General features: G+C 29.8%; 2 protein-coding genes across 2 annotated transcripts in view; both read left to right on the forward strand.

Moving 5' to 3' along the window:
* LOC127278228 (furin-like protease 1, isoforms 1/1-X/2) overlaps positions 1-19,797 on the forward strand; it is a 780,368-nt gene extending 760,571 nt beyond the window's left edge. Inside the window, exon 10 of the mRNA XM_051299825.1 lies at positions 19,007-19,797. Within this exon, the coding sequence (XP_051155782.1) occupies positions 19,007-19,797 (791 nt within the window). The remainder of the gene's footprint in view (positions 1-19,006) is intronic.
* On the forward strand, positions 334-7,084 carry LOC127278217 (uncharacterized). The gene is made up of 6 exons (XM_051299817.1): positions 334-458; positions 1,522-1,778; positions 2,550-2,660; positions 5,962-6,006; positions 6,080-6,124; positions 6,724-7,084. The coding sequence occupies exons 2-6, from the start codon at positions 1,601-1,603 to the stop codon at positions 6,963-6,965; spliced, it is 621 nt and encodes a 206-aa protein (XP_051155774.1). The 5' UTR covers positions 334-458; positions 1,522-1,600; the 3' UTR covers positions 6,966-7,084.
* Positions 19,798-20,715: the final 918 nt, after the last annotated feature.

Genomic DNA, 20,715 nt, shown 5'->3' on the forward strand with positions numbered 1-20,715 from the left:
GTCAGATTCAGAGAAAATTTTACATGAGAAATTATTATCAAATTCTGTAAATCAAAATCATTGTAAATTTGAGTATTTATTATTATCATTGAAACTTTTTATTTCTCTTCAGCACATTTATGACATGATAAATGAATGTGGATTACACCAACACATGAACCGTGAAGTTGATTCAAACACAAGAAAATTGATTTTAAAGCTACTTGTGCTGCCTCTTCTCCCAGAAGAAGATATTGAATTTACTTATGAGCAATTAAAGAGAAGAGCGAGTCGGGAAGAAAATTTTAATTTAATTGAGCAATTTTTGGAACGCTTTGAAACATTCTGGTTTCAGGAAATAAGTATTGAAAAGATGTCGGTTTATAATGACCTGAATTGCACAACCAACATATTTAGAGATTATGATAATACGCTAACAACAAAAATTGGGGACTTTCCAAAAATGTGGAGCTTTTCAGGTACATGTGATATTTTCGCTGCGGCTAGAGGACCCCTGCTTTCTGACGCTTTTCCTTCACCCTTTCTTCATACTAACCCCCACAGCACCGAAAATTTCCTAAAGATTTATTTGCAAACTTCGGAAACTTTAATTGCAAAGTTTAAAGAAAATTGTATAAAGATTTAAATGTCCAAAATGAGTAAATGTTTGGCGTAAAACTTGACGGAAGATTTAAATTAAATTTTCCAGAAATTTTCGACTCGAAAATTGAGTGAAGATTTAAATTAAAGTTTCGTGAAATGTTTGGCGTAAAAGTTGACTAAAAATTTAAATTAAATATTTATTAAAAATTTATACCGAAAGTTGAGTGAAAATGTAATTTAAATATTCAGTCAATTTTTGTGACGAACATTTCCTAAAAATTTAAATTAAATTTTCAGAAAAGGTTGGACGAAAATATTTGTAAAAAATACAAAAATAATATTTAAGAAGTATTAATATTATTATTAATATTAATAATAATAATAATAATAATAATAGATAGATAGATAGATAGATAGATCTTTATTATTATTATTATTATTATTATCAATAAAAAAAATTTACTATCTGGGATTAAAAATAAAATAAATAATATACAAACATTGTTGCTCTGCTTTGATTCACATTGAATCAAGCACTGCATGCTTGTTGAGCAAGAACTTTTGAAAACAAATTATGGGGTGCTGTGGATTGAACCTACATTCGCCGCTTAAAGGCTTGTCCAACATGTTAAATATAAACAAAAAATGCGAATTTTTTGGCCCTTTTAATTTGAATAAAAAATAAAATTTGTCATTTCCATGAAAAAATGGACATTCTGTCCTTGCATCACGATGCCTAAATTTGCCTGTTTTTTTTTTTTGAAATTATTATAATATACAAATTTTTTCGATGCAATTTGCACGTCAATCTTGCACAACTCGCATGTCCAGCTTCCTGCAACTTTGTTGCAAGCTTTTGTGCTGACCTGAACTGTAAGTTTACGAATTTAATGCTTGTGTTTAAGGAAAGTTCGACTCAGAATTATTTTGAAATTACAGAAAATTTGGCTGATATTAATGCGAGAATTCACGCTGACAAAAGGAATATGTTAATTAAAGAAAAAAAAAACTCGTTCAAATGCCAAAATTGTTAGTAAAAGAATTGAGAACGGATATTAAACGTGCATGGGAAGATTTAAATTCGACGACACTCACAATTTCTGAATTTTTAACAAGAACAGGAAATATATTTTACAAATTTACAATTCAATTTTTTGAATATAAGATTCCAAGACAGGAAGTGAATGTAGTAAATGGTAATTATGTAACAAATTAATTTTTTCTATTATTTGGTCCAATGAGCATTATCATTTTAACTTAAGACTGGATTACAAAAAATGGTGATGTGTTTATTTAAAATTTATTTTGTTTATTGAAAATTTAGATATACAAAAATAAAATTTTATTTCTGTCAGTTCCATAAAAAAGATTAAAATGCAAAAAAAATTTAAAAAATGCCTTTTTAGCACTCTTTGAAGCTATGGAAAATAAAATAGCAACAAAGGAAATTTTTAATAAACACATTACCATTTCTATGCAACCCAGTATTATTATCTTTTTTGCTTTATCATGAAGAAAACTTTGAAATTTTTAAGTATTTCTAGTAAGCGTGTAATATTACTTGCACTTGAGAGGGTTTAAAACTTTCGGAATGTTATATTTATATGAGTAATAATAATAATAAATATGGACCAATGTTTGAATAGTTAATTCAATATGTGTCCTGACGCGGTGAAACCTTACGGTGCAATAGCAAATTGTACTTTTGAATGTTCATAATAAAAAATGAATTGAACAAAATAATTTCTAGTCTTTGTAAATAAAATTATTTGAGTTGCTCTTTCATTTCCAAAAACTAGAAATTATTTTGTTCAATTCATTTTTCATTATGAACATTCAAAAGTACAATTTACTATTGCACCATAAGGTCCCTTTCACCGCGTCAGAACACATATGCTCCTTACAATTAGGCAATTTCATTACATGAAGATTTTCATTGTTTACATACTTTTTTGCTTCTACAAAAGTTGATGCTGATGATGATCAAGAAAACGACCAAAATGATTTTGAGATCAATGTACCTGACGATCCATTGTTCGTAGAACCTGTGAACAGTAGACAAGAATCACCGGTTATTGGTAAATATAAGTAATCAATTACCCAGATAGCACGTAAGCTTGCAGCAACCTTGCGGCAAGCTTACGATAATCTTACTGTGCAATCTTGCAGCAACCTTACACTGCAATCTTTCGTTAAGCTCACCATGCAATTTTGCGATAATCTTACTGTGCAATCTTTCGGCAAGCTTACCATGCAAGCTTGGGCTAGGTGGGACATTTAAAGCTTGCTGCAAGCTTACGTCTGGGTAAGAACACATAATTATTTTATTTAGATATTTATTTACAATGTATGGGCTTACAAATAAAAAAAGTAAAATATGACCCTTTAGTGCAAAAGCACTTAACAGTAGAAATTTTAATTTTATAAACATATCAGTAATTAGTTTTTTCATATTAGGGTCAACCGGGGTAAATCCGAACGCTTTTAGTAAGTTTCAACAATAACATAAGTTTTTTCTTTAAAAAAAAATACTTCCGGTATTCTGGTGCATGAAGTTGTTACTTTACTTCCATAGAACAATTTTATGGGGTAGCAAAAATTTTTGATAAATTACAATCGCAGGAAACTTAGCGTTCGTATTTACCTCGATACTTTGCAACTTTCCTAAAATACCGGGGTAAATACGAACGCCACTGTATTTCAGAAAAATCTTAGGGAAAATAAATTTAAAGTATTGCAATTGTTAACCTTATATAAAAACTCAAAAAAAATACGATAATAAACCTATTATGTAATAATGCATCATATATAAATACAAAAATCAAACAGGTTAAACATTAAAATGCATTACACAATTAAAACCTTCAATAACTTTATCAAATCATAACGGATTTTTGCAAAACTTGGTACAGAAAGTATTTTGGAGTGATTGAATGTAAATACAAAAATAAAAGTCAAATTTTTTAAATTCAAAATGGCGGACTTTCCTAAAACTTATTTTTAAAAATGATCAAAAATTCGTAATCAGCGACCCTGAAACCCTCCGAGTAACAATTTTCGAGCGAATCCAATGAATTTTTTAATTCTCGTCCGACATTTTGAATTTTGAAAAACTGACTTCAAATTGGTAATTAGCGACCCCAAAAACCGTAGAATACCAAATTTTATTAAGATCCTGAAAAACTTTTTTCAACAAACCATTTGCCAAAAAAATTGAAACACTCCTTCGAGAGAACAGAGATTAAGTTTCTACTTATTAATTGCTAACGAGGATACATATAGAAAGAAAAACTTTTTTCTATGTACTTTTATAATGTTAAAATAATAGTGTAATGAAATAAAAACAATTTTGTGTGGCTCTGATGTAAAAAAAAATTATTGAAAATACCGTTCGGATTTACCCCGGTTTTCCAATTTTCCTGGGTAAATACGAACGGTCTGATATTATTAATAAAATTTTACAGAAGGCAAAAATCAAAAATAGTTTCTGTTCTAGTATTCATAACAAACAATTATAAATAATAAAATAAATTTTTAGCTTCTTTTTCTTCAAACACGAGACAAAATACTGAAAGAGTGTCATCTTTGATTTTCAATCTTTTTTGCAATACTCGCTATCTTTGTTTATGCTGTTGCTAATTAACAAACGAAAAATGGGATAATACTTAGAATCTCTTGAAGAGGATCTGAGGTAAAATTTCTCATATCGAACTTATTTTTAAAAATTTTAATTAAGCTGAAATAATTAGCGTTCGGATTTACCCCCCGTTCGGATTTACCCCGGCTGACCCTACATAATTATTTATTTTTTTACGAATTTTTATTTTCTGAATTCGCATTTAATATAATTTTTTTACTCAAGTTTTTACTCAAAAGAATTTTTGGCTAACAAATTTTTATTTGACAAATTCTTATTCTATAACATTTTTCTTTTCCTATCTTTTTTAAAAAGAATTCTTATTAAACAGGTTTCTAATTCATTCAAATTTTTAAGTGTCAGCATTTCCAATTCAGCAAATCTTAATTTTACCGAATTTTTATTTGCATGAATTGTTATTCGATATTATTTTTAAAACTTTAAATTTCCATTTATTCAAAATTTTTAATGCCCGAACTAACATTTTTTTATAATTTCTAATTAGTTACTTAAATAAAGGAGCAATTTATTTAATAATTTAAATTTTAATTAAATTTTAAATTCAGTGTTTTAAGAATTCATTCAAATAACAATTCCAGGAAATAAAAATTCGATAAATGTGAAATTCGGGGCGGTATAGATTCTACACAAATAAACCCTACACGAGGAAATTGCGCATCGATAATTTTACAAAAAAAAATCCTACACTTGTACAATAAGCAAAATAAAATTAATTAACAATTTTTTACTTTACACAATTAAATCAAACATAATTTTATTCTACACATTCAATTGCACACAGGAAAACCCTACACCGTTAACTCTGAAAAAAAAATTCTACACAATAATATGCGGAATAAAATTTAAAAACAAATAATAAAAATTCTAAACGATTAAATACTACAAAATATAACCGTACACATTAAATCGCACTCAGGAAAAGCCTACACGATTAACTCTGCACCTTATATACTTACTCATAAGTATGTTTATTTATGAAAAAAACAGGGTTGCCATGTCGACTGTGTAGAATTTAAAAAATTCTAATTAACCGTGGAGAGTTGTGCAGAGTTAATCGTGTAGGGTTTTCCTGAATGCAATTTAATTTGTACGGTTATATTTTGTAGTATTTAGTCGTTTAGAATTTTTATTATTTGTTTTTAAATTTTATTCCGCATATTATTGTGTAGAATTTTTTTTTCAGAGTTAACGGTGTAGGGTTTTCCTGTGTGCAATTTAATGTGTACGGTTATATTTTGTAGTACTTAATCGTTTAGAATTTTTATTATTTGTTTTTAAATTTTATTCCGCATATTATTGTGTAGAATTTTTTTTTTCAGAGTTAACGGTGTAGGGTTTTCCTGTGTGCAATTAAATGTGTAGAATAAAATTATCTTTGATTTAATTGTGTAAAGTAAAAAATTGTTAATTAATTTTATTTTGCTTATTGTCCAAGTGTAGGATTTTTTTTTGTAAAATTATCGGTGCGCAATTTTCTTGTGTAGGCTTTATTTGTGTAGAATCTATACCGCCCGTGAAATTCTGCTATTCAAAAATACAAATTTCGTCAATTTCGTTTAAATTAGAATTTTTTTTAAAAAGGCGGATAAAAAGAAATTTTTATAGAAGAATCATACTACCTATTAGTGAATCAAATTTCGAATTAATTTAGTTCTAATATTATTCTGTAATTAAATTATTACCAATTATTATTATTATTTACATACTTATTTTTTCCACAGAAGATGCAGATGCAATCCCAGGTTCGTCACGTCTGGATGTTGCTGGTGAGTACTTGTGAAATATTATTTTTAATATTTTAACCAATTATTATTATTGTTTATATGCTTCTCTCCACAGAAAATGCAGATGCAGTTCCAGGTCCATCACATTCGAATGCTACCGGTAAGTACTTGTGAAATATTATTTTCAATGATTGTGCCCCATATAGGTGCCCACACACCTTTTAGTGAGGCGCATGAATTTTCACCAAATTTCAAATGACCTAACACTTAATTCACCTAAATCTCACTTGGCCTAAATGACAATGTTCTAATCTTTATAAAACCTCATTTGGCCTAATCATACTATTTTACTACATCCTAATTGTTATTTGTTCTAATATTAATCTAATCTAATTCTCAATTCGCATATTCTTAATGTAATCTAATTCTCATTAGGTGTTGACATAATTGTCACCTGGCCTAAATTTTTTTTTTCACCTGCTCATCAATGCGAATCATGAGAGGGATAGTTACGGAACATATTTTTGTTCTTTTCTCTCTTATGATTCACGTTCATAAATGTGTTAATTAGTCTATACGACATTTAGACTAATTGAATTTAGATCAATTATGTGTTAGGTCATTTGAAATTTTGAGAAAATTCTTGCGCCTCTTATATGCTTAATGTATATTAATGGGCAAACAATAAACAACTCATCTTCACTTTTTTCATATTTCTTAAAATATGTTTTTTAATGTTTACCATTTTGTGCTTTACAGAAACCAATTTGATATGCGTTATATGTTTCAAAAATACCGCAAATCATTGCCTTATAAATTGTGGACATATACCATACTGCGACGAATGTTGGAATAGACACAAACGCGCAATAGTTGATGACGACGATTATGAATACGTAGACGGAGATTACCAAATTGTCAATCCTTATTCAAGATTCTGTCCAATATGCAGAAAAAAATATGATTATAGAAAACAATTTACAAAAATATATTACAATTAATGAATAAGAAGAACTGAATTCTGATACTAAAATGTCCCTACTGAAAATCCCTGTACAAGATCTTGTACAATTTCCTGTACAGGATCAGCAACTGAATTTGTACTAGTTCTGACCAGTTCCTGTACAGGAAAATGCATACGAATTTGGAACAAGTTCTTGTGTGAGATCTGATGCAAGATCTTGTATAAGAAAGATACTTCTAAAGAAAATGTACATGATCTTGTACAATTTTATGTATAAGTACTTGTACATGAACACGTCCATGTTCTTGCACATGTTAATTCATGTTTTTCTTTACTAAAAATTAAAAACTTCAAAGGCTGCGCAATAGTTTACTTTAATTTTACAGCTACGCAATAGTTTTTAGCATGCATGTGTTACGAATCTTAGTGATTAAAAATTATAAAAATCTCAAATTTTATTAAAAAAAAAATTTACAACTATACATGTGCAAGAACATGAACGTATTCATGTACAAGTACTTATACATGAAATTGTACAAGATCATGTACATTTTCTTGTACAAGTATCTTTCTTGTACAAGATCTCACACATGAACTTGTTCCAAATTCGTATGCATTTTCCTGTACATGAACTGGTCAGAACTAGTACAAATTCAGTTGCTGATCCTGTACAGGAAATTGTACAAGATCTTATACAGGGATTTTCAGTAGAGGTATATGTGTTACGCCACCCTCAACGCCTGCAAATTGGACGGTATTTCACTATTTTACTCTTGTTTATAATAAAAAAGAGATAAATTATAAAAATATTGCTATTAAAAAAAAAATTTTAATTTAAAAATAATCAAAAATGGCGGATATATGACATTTTTTCGAAAATACATTTTTTGAAGCGATGTACATGTTTTCTCAGAAACTACTCAACTGATTCTCTTGAAATTTACACACAACTTCTCAATAACATTCTCTCTGGCACCACGTAGCTGTTTTTGAAAAAAAAATTTTGGGCAAATGGTAGCACTTAAAAAATTTTTTTTCTTTTTTCTGAAGTGCTCCCAATTGCTCAAAAAATTTTTTTTCAAAAACGGCTAGGTCGTGCCATAGAGAATGTTATTGAGAAGTTGTGTACAAATTTTCAAGAGAATCGGTTGATTAGTTTCTGAGAAAACATGTACACCGCTCCAAAATCTGTATTTCCGAAAAAAAGCGAAATTTCCGGCATTTTTGAATATTTTAAAATTTAAAAAAAATTTAAAGTTAAATACATGTATTTTAAACCATAATTATTAAAAAGTTGTATTTTTAATATTTTTGTCAACTTTATTTTTGAAATACTGTTCAATTTTCAGGCGTTCAGGGTGGCGAAACCTCTTAAATATGATTCCTTTTACTTATTATCCACAAAAAGTTACATTTTAAAAAAAGACTGAAAGAAGACAAAAGATTTTATTATTAATTATAAGTATATTATATATTTCTCATAAGATAAAAATTGTGATACTACGCAATAAAGTTTAGATGAGGATGTCGGCGTCATTTTGTTATTAATTGTAACTTTCAATATTTTTTAAAAAGTTTCAAAAGAAATTAATATTATTTGTTATAATACTTCAAATTCTTCAGGTCCCGTCACAGGGAAACAATTTCATTGCATTTTAAATTATGCAGCAAATATTTACCGTGGAAATTTACAAATTGGCAAAATGTGTCAATTTTGCTGTAAAATTGCTGAAAATTTTGTGGAATATAAAAAAATAAATTGTGATATTACTACTAAAATATTGAATATGATGGTCACTTTTTTCATTTTTCTCGAAAAATGTTTTTTAATTTTTACCTTTTTGTGCTTTACAGAAACCAATTTAATATGCATTACATGTTTCTCAAATATGGCAAATTATTGTCTTATAAATTGTGGACATATAGGGTTTTTATCAAGTCTAATATATGTTATTAAATTGATTACGGTAATTCAAAATATTTCAAAATTTTATTTATTATTTTTAAAAAATTAAATTATTCAAAAGTTCTTTTTCACCAGTTGTGGCCACTGCACCATTTGTAGACACATTTTTTCCAGTTTTGGCCACCAGTTTTTTTTTAAGTATTTAATGTTATTATTTCAAAATTAATATATATATATATATAATACAAAAGATATAAATTACAAAAATATTGCTATTAATTTTAAATAATAATTATTTTCTAACAGTGATGTTATGACAGCTTATACTGACAATGAAAAAAAATTGTTCTAATTGAGCCAACTAAATTTCAATCACAAATAAGTTGTCAGAGTGTTGTCAAACTAATTTCAAAATTCTATAAATGTACATTATAATTAAATAGTAACTACAGAAGAAGGACAATTATCAATTTATCAAATCCCAATTCAAGATACAACACAATTCACAAAAACATATATTAAAATTAATAAATAAGGATAAGGAGAATTAAATTGTGATACTACTTAAATATTTAATATGATGATCAAGTAATTTTATTAATATTGTTGATATGATTTAATACGTATGTTCTGCGTTCATTTTAATTAAAATAATTGTTAGACAAAAATACAATTTACAGTAATTGATGATGATAAGTTGGAATACAATAATCATTATTATCTTTTTCTCTTCAAGTTAACATTTCTTTAAAATTTAACTTCTGAAATAGTAAATATTTATCAAAATAAAAATAAAATTTTAATCGTTTTTAATGTTTTTTTTACATTTTATAATAATAATAATAATAATAATAATAATACAAATTTTTTGACATGAGAATAATTATTCTTTTTATCTTTATAAATACAAACTTTTAATTTTAAACAGTTATTCGATTATATTTAAAAAATAATATGGTTTCAAATAGTGAACTTTTTTTTTTATATTATTAATGACATGAAAAAATTAAACTGAAAGAGAAAATTTAATTAACAATAAAAAATTTTTGAAACTTACAAATAAATAATTTTAAGTGCCATATATTAATAAAAGAAAAAAACTGGATTAACAAAAAATAAAGAATGCAAACAAATTTAGATTTCATTCTGTAGCAAATTTTATTTAACCTTAAAAAAGAAAACAAAAAAATTCAATGTGACACTTTTTAATACTTTGCACTTCAAAACTATTAAATTTTTAAAACAAAATACAGAATAATATTAATTTGAAAGATAAAATCCAAACATTACATCAAACACGACACATCAAAAACAATACAACTAGCGATATCTATCGAGTGTTAAACGCAACAACAAACACGTGTGCATTATATAGAAGGGAAACTCAGAGCAAAATAACGTCTCGATATTTTGTCCATTAGACATTTTGACCATTTGACGTCTTGACTTTTCGACATTTTGTCTATTCGCAGTTTTGACTTTTCGACGTCTAGGCTTTTCGACATTTTGACTTTTCGACGTTTTGACTAATCAACATTTTGACCATTCGACGTCTTGACTATTTGACAATTTGACAATTCGACATTTTGACGGTTAGATATTTTGTCCATTCGACATTTTGACCATTCGCAGTCTTGACTTTTCGACGACTTAACTTTTCGACATTTTGTCCATTCGACGTTTTGGCCATTCGACATTTTGACTTATTGACGTTTTGGCTATTCGACATTTTGTCCGTTCGACGTCTTGGCTTTTCGACATTTTGACTTTTCGACGTCTTGCCTTTTCGACATTTTATCCATTCGACGTCTAGGCTATTCGATATTTTGACCATTCGATGTCTTGTATATTCGACATTTTGTTCATTTGACATTTTGGCCATTCGATATTTTGTCCATTCGACATTTTGTTCATTCGCAGTCTTAACTTTTCGACGTCTTGACATTTCGACATTTTGTCCATTCGACGTTTTGGCCATTCGACTTTTTGGCCATTCGACGTTTTGCCTATTCGACATTTTATTCATTCGACGTTTTGACCATTCGACGTCTTGACTATTCGACATTGTGACACTTCGACATTTTGACGGTTCGATATTTTATCCATTCGACGTTTTGTCCATTCGCAGTCTTGACTTTTCGACGTCTTGACTTTTCGACATTTTGTCCATTAGATGTCTTGGCTATTAGACGTTTTGGCTATTCGACATTTTGTCCGTTCGACGTCTTGGCTATTCGACGTTTTGACTATGCGACGTCTTGACTTTTCGACATTTTGTCCGTTCGACGTCTTGGCTTTTCGACATTTTGTCCGTTCGACGTCTTGGCTTTTCGACATTTTGTCCGTTCGACGTTTTGACTATGTGACGTCTTGACTTTTCGACATTTTGCCCATTCGACATTATGGCTTTTCGATATTTTGTCCATTCGACGTTTTGCTATTCGACGTTTTGTCCATTCGACATTTTGTCCTTTCGGGGAAAAGCAGTCGTCTCGCCAAAACTTAACTTTAACTTTTCCAATAGTAAACTTTAACTTTTCAAATATTTACACGCTTTTTACATATAACTTTACCAAAATTTAACTATAACTTTTCAAATAGGTAACTTTAATTTTTTAAATAGTTAACTTTAACTTTTCAAATAGTTAACTTTAACTTTTCCAAAATTTAACTTTAACTTTTCCAAAAGTTAACTTTAACTTTTCAAATATTTACATGCTTTTTACATATAACTCTTCCAAAAGTTAACTTTAACTTTTCAAATAGTTAACTTTAACTTTTTCAAAATTTAAAGCTTAAAAAAAGTTAATTAAAAAAGTTAAGCTACACACATATGCATAATGTAGTGGATAAGCCGAATGACGTTCGGAATTGATAGGGCGGCCTCGTGTATCTTTGCATGAATTTGAGAAACAAACTGAAAACGAACCATGCGGGCACCTTGCTTTGGAGGTTGAAAAATTTATTGCACGGCCGAAGGAGCTTCCGTTTATAACTGCGCATCGTATTAAGTTTTGCAGACTTGCAGCAAGCTTGTGCCAACGTTGCTCTGCAAGCTTGCCACAAGAGGACATTTTGACATGTTGAGAAGTATTGTTTTACTTATGCGCATCTTTGGCAACTATTTTGATGTTTTCTGCTTATCGGAATAATTAGCTGTTAGTAATTTGGTGCTTTGGAGTCACTTTTTAAAGATATCGATATATATATTTTTTTTAAAATGATACAAATTTATCGACGGATTTAATAGTGTATGAAATGTAACATTTAATTTATCTAGTTTTTTAATATGTGATAAAAAGTGAGCGTCGACGCAACGCGGTTAATTGTGCCTTTCGCTTGGGGTTGGTTGTGTCGCTGTCAATCGCTACATAACCATAATCTACTATTGCCTCGTTTGTTTAAATAGTTCCCGGCTAAAAAAACTTGTACAAGAAAATGTACAAGTTCTTTTACATGTTCATTAATGAATTTCTACATGTTCTTGAACAAGTTCAGCATCCGGAATTCAGACATGTTCTTATACCAGAACTTGTACAAGATCCTGGACAAGAAAATATACTTGTACAAGAAAATGTACATGTTCTTGAAAAGTTAAAGTTAACTATTTGAAAACGCGACAAAACAGAATTATACAGGAAAGGCGTTTAAAGTCGAACGTTCTGATTGGCTGAGACGCGCCAGCGAAAAGATAATTTTTGATTGGTTGATTTTAAAACTCCCACTGAAATGTTTCTGTCAAGTGGATGATCTGATATATGAAAGTTCGATCAAATGGAAATTGGACGTTTTAAGAATTCTATCTAATGAAAATTCGGATAAGTGAATCTTCGGTCAAATAAAGTATCGGTGAAATAAAAATTCTTTGTCTTAAAAATTTAGCTAAGTAGAATTTCTGTTAAATGACAATTCTATTAAATAAAAATTAAATAAAAAATAAATATTATTTAATAAAAGTTTTGTTAAATAGGAATTTTGTTATATAGAAATTCTTTGAATTGGAAATTCTGTTAATAAAAATAATTTTAAGTGAATATTCAGATAAATAGAAATTCGATAAAAGAACAATTCTGATAAATAAAATATCTTTTTTATGAAAATTTTTCTAGATATAAATTTTGTTAAATTGAGATGGTGTTATTTGAAAATTTGATATATTAGAAAATCTGCTTTATTAGAGTTCAGTTAAATAAAAATTCTATAAAATTATAATTTTTTTTAAATAGAAATTTTTCGATATTAAAATTGGGTTCATTGTAAAATATACTTTTTTTTTAAATTCTACTAAATGTAAATTCGATAATTTTTAAGTCGACACCACAAAAAATCCGGCAAGTCTAATTTGGAGAATATTCATGCGTCCCAAAATTTCAGCTCGGTCGGTTTAGCGGTTTTGAAAAAATCGTAGTCACCGTTATGGTAGTTCTCTTGTACCCATTATGAAGACATGAATTTTATAGTACACCTTTGTCCCATCAATGCGGTTCCTATTATGGGACACTGAACAAATTGTTACTATAATGTCAATTAATTTGCATAATTATAATGGTACTAAGTTGTATTTTCACTTGCGCACAATAAATTAAATATTTAATATAATATACGGTTATAATAAAAATAAAATAAGAAAAAATTTATGAGCCGTCTGCTGCTGTCCTCTAGCGGTTATTTTTTTTGTACTAATGTACATGAAATATATAAACAAGTACAGCTTAAATTGTGTGCAAACAATATTTGGAGGTTATGTTGGATTCAATTAATTATTTTTAACTTTTAATTATTTATTATTGTTTATTTATATATTGTATAATTAAAATAAATAAATAATGATCCTTGAGAAAAATTATAATGAGAGATTCTTTAAATAAATCAATAAACTGACGTGTCCCACAATAGGATCAGGGTTTTTAAATTGTACCTTGATTTGAGACAAAGCCTTTTGCCGTCCCATAATTACAGACACGTATAAAATTATGAACCTATTATAAGACACTTATGTTTCTCAAAAAATTAATTAAATTTAAATTATATCATTTTTGAAATAGATTCTAGAATAAAAAACTAATTGTTTGATCACTTATACATAACACATTATAGTCTTACTTTTGCAGTATAATCAATAATAAGTCACAGGGTTTTAGAAATTTTGCTGAAATCATGAACGATGTTTTCCATTTTTTGACATTACGCAATAAACTAATTTTTTAAAAATTTCAATTAATTTTTAGCTCATTTATTATTTTATTTCTGTGAAATAAAATATGTGTTTTATTAAGGAAAATATTTTTCGGTTTACTTTTTTTAATGTTCAGGTCTCAAATTAATGTTTTCCAAGTTTGTCCCATAGTAGGTGAAATTTTATAAATTGTCCCATAATGAGTACTTTTACCTTACCGAAAGAAGATGTTTTCCGACAAGTGTAAAATTTGCACGGAGGGAGTCGGAAAATGTTTTTTCATACGTGTTGCACACAGTACTTTGTGCGACACCAATTTAGAGAAAATGCTTTTTATTAATTGAATAACAAGCTACAATTAATGTTTATATTTATAATAAAAAATATTTATTAAATTCATAAAATATGTAATAATTTCTATATAATTAGTTTTGTATACAAATTCAAATGCCAATAGCGAGCAAAAGTCAAAGTTCTACAAAAATAAAGCCATAACGCTCGATAAGAAATTGCCAATGGGCCCGGTGACCGTACGCGCATATCTGTCGCGCACCTTTCACTTTTGAGTCCCGCGCGGTATCTCGCGAACCCTTTATTCCTCGAGGTTCTAATTATGATTTTTGAATTTTTGGGACCGTATATGTTTATACATAGGGAAGACATATGCAAATTAGGAGGTGGTGGGTGGTCAAGAGGGTGGAAAGTGGGTGGTAATATTAAAGAAATATATATGCAAATTAGAGGGGTGGTGGGTGACCAAGAGGGTGGAAAGTGGGTGGTAAGGGAGGTGATCAAACGGGTTAAAAATTTCCGCGAGCAACAGCGCAAGTTAGAGGGTGGTGGGTAGCTAATAGGGTGGAAAGTGGGTGGTAAGGGAGGTGACCAAAAGGGTTAAATTTTAAAAATTCCCCGCGAGCAACTAAAAAAAAAAAATTGACGCATTGACTACCAACCTACCAACCTTTCACTTTTGAGCCATCTACTGTGCACCACCCACAGCCACCCACTCCCAACCACCACAGTCCCGCGCGGTATCTCGCGAACCCTTTGTTCCTCGAGGTTCTAATTATGATTTTTAAATTTTTGGGACCGTATATGTTTATACTGAAAAGGGTTATGCAAATTAGGGTGGATGGGCGACCAAAAGGGTGAAAGGTTAAAAATATATATGAAAATTAGGGGGGGGGTAGGTTGCCAAGGGGGTTGAAAGAAGGTGGGGTAAGAGGTGGTGGGTGGTGATCAAAAGGGTTAAAATTCAATAGGTGGGTGGCCTACAGGGTTGAAAGTGGGTGGTAAGGGGTGATCAAACGGGTTAAAATTCAAAAGGTGGGTGACCAAAAGGGTTGAAAGTGAGTGGTGATCAAAAGGGTTAATATGCAAATTAGGGGATGGTGATTGGTGAATAAAAGGGTTAATATGCAAATTAAGGGGTGGTGGGTGGTGAATAAAAGGGTTAATATGCAAATTAGGGGGTGGTGGGGGGCCAAGAGGGTTGAAAAAAGGGTTGCAAGGTCAAACTGTTTTAGAACCGGCACAGCCCTACTACTCATAGTTTATAGATACCGAATTGGTCTATTTTAAAAATTGCGCCGAAATCTTTCTGACGTTTGTTTGTTCGGCCATTTGTAATTTCTATCAAATGAAAATTCTCTGTTTTAGGAATTCTATATCAAATAACAATTCATGTAAATGAAAATTCTGACACATGGAAATTCGATAGTTTGAAAATTCTGACATTATACAATTCGAATCACTTAAATTCTGCTGAATGCGAATTTTGGTAAATTAAAATTGGTTTAAATTGTAATTCTATAAAATAAAAAGTTGGATTACAAAAAATTTGATAAAATAAATATTATTGTTACGCTGATATTTTCTAGGTCGCTGATTACGAATCTAAAGTCAGATTTGAAAATTCAAAATGTCCGATCCAATATGTTAGATAAATATTTTGAAAATTGGTGATTTTTAATAAATTTTCTTAGAGATTGGGATATTTTCATGAAATTCGTTACTTGAAGGTAAGTATATTGTATGCAACGTGCTATTTAAAAAGAACTCCATACTTCGAAAAGACCTTCAGTCCATATTAGTGAAATAACTTCTTATTTGTATCTGCGTCCAGGGCACCTCCACGCGGTCACGGTGGCCAACGGAGTTTGTCCGATATCCAGCTACCTTCATGGATAACAACTTTGATGCCGTCTTGGCAGACACAAAAGAAAAGGTTGAGAAAGTGGGTACTGACATTTTGTGTTTTTCATTTGTAATCAACGATAATAAATACACAAAAATTTACAGATTTAAAAATAATTTATTGTTTTTTAAGATTTTCATCGGCGATATTGTTGAATGATTTTTCATTTTTGGGCATTGTATCTAATGTATAGGGCCGCCACATTGAAATTTTTGAAAACGCCATGCTGCATTCAAAAGTACTTGTTTGTAAGAACATTTTGAGCCCTATAAGACCTCATTCTGTTGCGCTCAATAGGTACAGTGGGTTAAGCATGCAAAAAGTGCCCCCTCACCTAATTAATTCAAACTGGCACCATATATTGGTACCCCCATGAACAAAAAATTTAGCAAGTATGAATCCTTAATACGCATTCTTGGGGGAGTTATGGAGTTATATATGGTCGTAAATACAGGGTTCAAGCTTTAATTAGACTTCTATGACAAGTCTGTAGCACGTCGTACTTACCCAGTAGAAATGTTCAAAAACTGCCAAAAGCGTGCTTTTTGGAACATTTACCACTATTTTTCTCAAAATCCTGACGTGATGGGAGGTTTTCATTGCCAGATTCAGATTCAGCACATTAAAAAATGCAGGAAACGACTTCTCGATCTCTGACAACTGAAATTTTATTTTTTTTGCAGGCTTGTGTAGGCAATAGATACTTCTGCAGTTACCGTAAAAATAGTTTACGGAATTTACCACTTGGAGATTGCAGTACGATTTTAAAATCTTTACTCGGGAGTTTTTTTAGAATAAGTTTCCTTGCCTCTCACGTTGTTAATTATAAGATTTTTCAAATATACGTTGAAAGTAATACTGAATAAAAAGTGAACAGTTATATTATCTGCAGCTCAACACTTATGGTTTTAGACTCCTTTTTCAGGAGTTTTTTTGTGTGAGTTCCCTCGCTTTTCACTTAGTTAATTCTCCTATGTGAGTATACTGTGCTGTATATTTCTAGCATAGTAGAATTCACTAAGTGAGAGGCGAGGGAACTCACTCTAAAAAAACTCCCGAGTAAGGAGTTTAAAATCGTACTGCAACCTCCACGTGTTAAAGTCTGTAAACTATTTTTTAGGGTAACTGCAGACGTCTCTATTGACTATTATAAATAAATAATTATTTTGACGTGATGGAAGGTTTTCGTTGCCAGATGCAGATTCAGCGCATCAAAAACTGGAGGAAATGACTTCTCGATCTCTGACAACTGAAATTTTTTTTTTGTATGCTTGTGCTGTTATAAATAAATAATTAATAAATTTATTTTAATATGTAATAGAAATTCAATGACATTGTTGATATTTCACAATAAATCCGGGAAAATATTAGCTTTTTTCCTAAGCGGATACATTTCTTAAAGAATCATCACACTGTATGCTCCACGCTAGGTAGCTTGTCGCGCCATGTTGCGCGACGGTAGTTTTCGTTAAATTACTCAAAAACTACATTTTTGAAAAATCTGCAAAAAATATATGTTAAAGAGGACATTATACGGTATGTTTAAAGAAAATTAAAGTCGTCACTTCATAAAAATCTCACAAAAAAAAATTTAAATATTTCAAAACTGATTTTTTTTACTTTTTTTAAAAAAAAAAATTTTATATTTTTTTAGAATTGCTTTAACTTTATTTATAACTTGTGCTTTTTAAATTACTTAAATATAAAAATAAAGTCGATATTTGATCATAAAACTACAACAAAATATATTTTATGTGGTGCTACATAACCGGGTCTGGGACAATTTTGCAAATGACCACATAATTTTTTTCGATTCAATTATTTTACAAAAATCCTTTATGTTTCATAAAGTAGGGGACTATAGTTAAGTCTCTACATGTTGTAAATATTTTTCAAGCAGCGTTTTTTACACAGTGCTAACAAAGGGTTAAATAACATTTGGCGGATCGGTGTTTGCTCAAAAACATCCTTCTAACGTGAACATAAGTTGATATAAGTTTCATGTCAGTAGATAAAAGAACATGAACAAAATGACAAGTGCTGCACAACCGGGGCTGCTGCATAACAGGGTACTCTCCCCTAAATAATATACATGAATTTAGACTTGTTGAAATGCAAAAAATTGAATTAAATACAAAATTATTCAATATTATCAAATAATGTATATTCTTTTGAAACAAAAATTTTTTAAATCGAATAAAAATTTCTTAAATACTCACACAGCACGATATCTTATGGTAAGAATACAGTAACCTTATAAGGTACGCCCACCGTTAGTTTACATGATAAGGAGACTGTAAACCTATATAGTTAGGTCATTGTAAGTTAACCATGTTACTTTACAGTAAGATAACAATAAGCTTACATGGTACGAATAAAGTATTAAAAAACTTGTTTAAACAGTATTTGAACAATATTAATTTATTTCTTATGGCACTTAAGGATGCACAGTAAATTTTATTAAACTAAATCCTGTCAAGGTCTCTCACTTATATGCAAATACATCATTTATTGTAAAAAAGTTTCGGATAAATTGTATAATTTAGATATTTGTACTTTATTATACGCATGTTTATAATATCGCAAGCTCACAATACCTTTACTGTAAGACATTGTGCTGGATGGGCAGTAATTTAAATGATATATTTAATACTAATCAGGTAATAGCGAATTTGACTCACTTAATTTTAAAGATATTTATTTTAAACTAAAATTAAATGCTTAGTATTGTGTTAAATCAACAATTCTGATGAAAATAAAATTACTTCTTTGCATATTTTTTAATCCATTCATCTTTAGGTCGTGCAACACTTCAGGAATGGGCTTTAATTTTCTATGGAACGACTACTCTGAATGATCGAAAAGACTATCAACTTTTAAATCCGTCTGTAATCAATATAACACGTAGGCCATTTATGAAATCCAGAGATACAAAATTTCTCAAGAATCAAAATTTTTTATTAGGAAATATTCCGAGAGGTAAGCATACCCATCAGTACAAATCTGATAAAATACAAGCGAGTGTGAATTCGTCTTTTGGAATTAACAGTTCGAGTCAAGTGCAAAGAAAAAGTAAAACTCGTGGTCGCAATAAAAATGTGAAAATGGTCAATAGGCCAACTGGTAATCCTACTGTACAAACATTACGAGGCTTGTCAATTGCTTGTGGTCTCAAAACTGGAGGGGTACGACTGAACACTTCAAAAACTCGATGTCAAAGTACTCCAAATACAATTAAAAATACCACTGACATTGTTCCGACAACAAAATCGTGGACTTATCGCCCAATATCTAAACCCAAATCGACAGATATTGTGACCGTGTCTTCTAGACGACAAGGCCTTATTTTAATGGAACCAGCTATAAAATCTCCAACCAATAATGTACCAAAGGTGTTTCAACAATATCCGAAAATCCAGCAACTATATCCCCTTTACCCAGTTTACGACAAGACAATAATCATGGGTCAACATGCTACCAGAGGAAAGGGTCTCGATTTATTACAAGACGAACAATTTAACTCAAGAAATCATCAATTTAACAAGGGTATCCAAACAATCTACTTAAATGTGTCAGCATGTTATTTTTAGATACACAGGGGTGAACACAATTATTTAAAAAATTATAAGTAGTTATAATTTATTAATCTTACACGGAGAGAATTAGATGGTAAAAACTTATGATCTTAAGATGGTAAAAAGTAGATGTTAACCGGTACCATCATTATGCTACTCTGTACCATCAAAGATGTTACAAAAAAGTACGGTTATGTTACCCACTACAATCAAGAAGTTACTCCGTACAATCTGGATAGTAACTGATAGAATCCACCGTCCGACAAAATTCAACTTTTTTTTGATCCACAAAAAAATAAAACATTTTAGGAAACTTAGACCTAAAAAAATATCCGTGTCTGGCCGTTTTGCTAGATCAAGTTGTTTGTGGTTTTTAGGGGTAAAAACAACCCCTAAATGAAAAGTGACAAGATATCTTTTAAAAATTATTAATATTTTATAAACCTTGGTATCTAGGGGTTTTTGGGGTCACTGATTATTAATCTAATGTCAGATTTTCAAAATTAAAAATGGCGGATCCAATATGACGGTCAAAATTTTAAAAGTTATTAATTTTTTATAAAACTTGGTATCTAGGGTATTTTGTGGTCGCTGATGGCGAATCTGATGTCAAAATTGAAAATGGTGGATAAAAAATAAAAAATTAATAACTTTTTAAAATTTTGACCGTCATATTGGATCTGCCGTTTAAAATTTTGAAAATCTGACATCATATTAAAAATCAGCGACCCCAAAAACCCCTAGATACCAAGTTTTATAAAATATTAATAATTTTTAAAAGATATCTTGTCACTTTTCATTTAGGGGTTGTTTTTACCCCTAAAAACCACAAACGACTTGATCTAGCAAAACGGCCAGACACGGATATTTTTTGTGTGTCCAAGTTTCCGAAAATGTTGGATTTTTTTGTGGGTCAAAAATCGTGTCGGACGG

This window comes from Leptopilina boulardi, unplaced genomic scaffold (assembly GCF_019393585.1).
Source record: "Leptopilina boulardi isolate dan_hultmark-lab unplaced genomic scaffold, ZJU_Lbou_2.1 LbouV2_2, whole genome shotgun sequence".
NCBI classification, from domain to species: Eukaryota; Metazoa; Arthropoda; class Insecta; order Hymenoptera; family Figitidae; genus Leptopilina; species Leptopilina boulardi.